The 3,178-nt window shown below is 28.6% G+C and overlaps 1 protein-coding gene across 1 annotated transcript in view; it reads left to right on the top strand.

Annotated features, from left to right (window-relative positions):
* Nucleotides 1-510: 510 nt before the first annotated feature.
* The window catches only part of LOC111684569 (27 kDa hemolymph protein), a 14,990-nt gene continuing 12,322 nt past the window's right edge, over nt 511-3,178 (top strand). The window contains exon 1 of the mRNA XM_023446765.2: nt 511-2,112. Within this exon, the coding sequence (XP_023302533.2) occupies nt 1,086-1,991 (906 nt within the window). The 5' untranslated portion in view covers nt 511-1,085 and the 3' untranslated portion in view covers nt 1,992-2,112. The remainder of the gene's footprint in view (nt 2,113-3,178) is intronic.

Below are 3,178 nucleotides of genomic sequence, written 5' to 3'. Positions count from 1 at the left end.
AGATAGATAGATAGATAGATAGATAGATAGATAGATAGATAGATAGATAGATAGATAGATAGATAGATAGATAGATAGATAGATAGATAGATAGATAGATTTAAATTTATTCCCTATAAGATATTACATATATTTTGATTATAGCTTTACAAATATTAAAGGGCGTTAACTGGCTCAGTGAAATCTAATTAAGCCGTTGAATTGAAAAAGCTTTTCATCGATTCCGAAATTTGAAAATTTTAGTTCTTATGATTCTTAAGGATACATTAGATTCGAAAATTGTATATTTTTAAATAATGAAGTATTAAATTCTGATTTTTTAAAATATTTCCTTTCAAAAAACCGTTTTTTAATTACTCTCATGCGTTTTTATACATTACCATTAAAGAAATAAAAGTACAGTTAATAACATAGCCGGCTTACAAACGACATTATAAGGCCGCTGAATTTCTTATTATTCTGCGTCGTGTAGATAATTTGTGTCGGCGCAGGTCTCTGACCATTGATGAGAAAAAGTTGTTGAATCACAAACAAAAAGACGGCAGAGAAAAATAAAAACATTATTATCAGCTTATTTCACGAATAAAGTGTATAATAAAAATAATACATTAACGATTACAACAATTAAAAATTTTGCTTTTAAACAAGCAAGAGTAATTAAATTAAAAGAAAACAACAGATTGCAACAAAAAAACACATACTACTGTAACAAAAAATAGAAAAAAAGGAGGAAAACAGCAACAACAATATAAAAGCTAACAAAGCAGAATACAAAAAAATTAAAGGCAAAAACAGTTGAAAAATTTACTCAACCAACAGTACTTGATCGAACCAGTAGCAAATGCAAACGCTATTACGGTAAATAATAAATTATTTAAAAAATACGGTAATAAAATAAAGTGATAGTAAACTAAATAAATAAAAGTATTAAAACAAGTGGAATTTTGAAATAACAAAAAAAAAACAGAACAGTGATTTGCAAATACACTAAAAGGTCACTTAGGGTAATAAAGAAGAGGAACAAAAAAAGAAACAATAAAACGTAACAAGTTTTCAAAGAAATTTTGCAACAAACCTCAAAAAAAATGAAGTCTGCTTTGTTAATAGGAACAATTTTTAGCCTGCTATTGGCATTGCAGGCGGCAGACCTCGACCTTAGCAATATTGACGTGAATGATTTGAAAAATCAACTGCCCGATGAATTTCCCAAGACCAATCTTACATTGGATGATGCCAAAACTTTAGTTAAGGATAAATGTCTTAAAGTGGCCGGCGAAGAAGCGGGGCAAAAGGCGTTTGCTGAAATTGAAAGCTCCACCTTGACTTTGGCCGAGTGTGTTAATAATATTGTTAATTTTACCGCCATACAAGAGGAAATAAATCTTGCCTCGCCTACAGGAGAATTGGATGTGGTGTTCAATAAGTACTGTTTAAAACGTCCCGAAGCTCTAAAATGCATTGAGACTTTTAATACCAAACTAACACCCTGTCTTGATGAGGAGGAACGTGAAAATCAAGATGTTTTCATGCGCATCATACGCAGTCTTTTGAGTTTTGTTTGCCACAAGGGTGGTGACCAGATTGCTCTGTTCATAGCCGAAAAGGGACCCGAATGTTTGGAAGCACACAAGGAAGATATACAGAATTGTATTAATAGCACTTTTTCCGGTTATCTGCCAGAAGAAGGCATTGAAAATGTTAAAACTTTGCCCAAATTCATAATAGGAGCTAAACAATGTAATGATATGGAACGTTTGGAAACCTGCATTGTTAAGAAATTGGAATTATGTGAGGAGATAACACCGGCCAATATTGTTGAGTCCATGTTCCGTTTTATTAAGAATGAAACTATTTGCCGTTCAGTAGCTAATACCGATAAACATGTTGCTGGTAGTTCAGGAAATACTTTAATGATGAATAGTCTTAATTCCGCGCTGTTGCTTTTGTTTGTTACAGCCTTAACATATTTTAATCGTAAAACAATAGTTTAAAAACGAACACAACAAGAACAACTAATTACAACAGCAAATTTGTTACTATCTACAACAACAAGAACAACTTACAACATCTATATGGAATTTCTACATTACAAAAGGAACTAATTGCTATTGGTAAATTATTTTGAATTTTTCTTTAATATCAACTTTTTTCAAATTTTCACACAAATTAAAAATTTAGAAAATTATCTTCCAGTCTGTTAAGGCTAGGGAAATCATTAAAAAAAATAAAGCTCCATTTATCATTCCCCAGTTTTAAAAAATATAATTGAGAAGATATAGTATATAAATACTCATATCTCCAGATAAAGTACATCTATATATTTTTCACAAACATTTTTGTTTTTTGTCGTTTCGGTATTATTTCTTGTGGTTTTCATTAAAATTATTCTTTAATTGCTCAATTTCTAGTTTACTTTTGTAATAAACAACGATTTCTATATCAAAAATTATTAGAAACCTCATTTACAAAACAAATGTTTTGGAATATTTTAAAGTTTTACAAGTTTTCTTTTTTTTGGAAATTTAACAAAAAGATTAGAAAATTTTTTGCAAAATTAAGAAAAAATAATAAGATTTCAAAAAATTAGAATTTTTGAAATTTTTTTAAAAAGGATTTTTTTTAAGTAAAAAGCCAAATTAATTTTCTATAAAAAAAGAATTTTTAAAAACTTTTCAGAAAGATAAATTTTATTTTAAAAAAAGATAATTAAAAAAACTCCTCAAACATATATTTTCGAAAATTTTATAAAAATTAAATTTTCTGGAAATTTTTTAAAAAAAAGGAGAATTATAATTTTTCGAAAATTTTTTAAAAATTGGAATTTTTCAAAGATTTTCTAAAATAAGAAAATCTGAACTAGAACTGAACTAGAACTGAACTAGAACTGAACTAGAACTGAACTGAACTAGAACTGAACTAGAACTGAACTAGAACTGAACTAGAACTAAATTAGAACTGAACTAGTATTAGAACTGAACTAGTACTAGTACTAGAACTGAACTAGAACTGAACTAGAACTAGAACTGAACTAGAATTAAACTAGAACTGAACTAGAACTGAACTAGAACTTAACTAAAACTGAACTAGAACTGAACTGGAACTAAACTAGAACTGAACTAGAACTGAACTAGAACTGAACTAGAACTGAACTAGAACTGAACTAGAACTGAACTAGAAC

The sequence above is a fragment of the Lucilia cuprina genome, chromosome 3, assembly GCF_022045245.1.
Source record: "Lucilia cuprina isolate Lc7/37 chromosome 3, ASM2204524v1, whole genome shotgun sequence".
In the NCBI taxonomy this organism is placed as follows: Eukaryota; Metazoa; Arthropoda; class Insecta; order Diptera; family Calliphoridae; genus Lucilia; species Lucilia cuprina.
The sequence above is the reverse complement of the archived record's forward strand: the minus strand, read 5'-3'. Positions and strand labels throughout refer to the sequence as shown.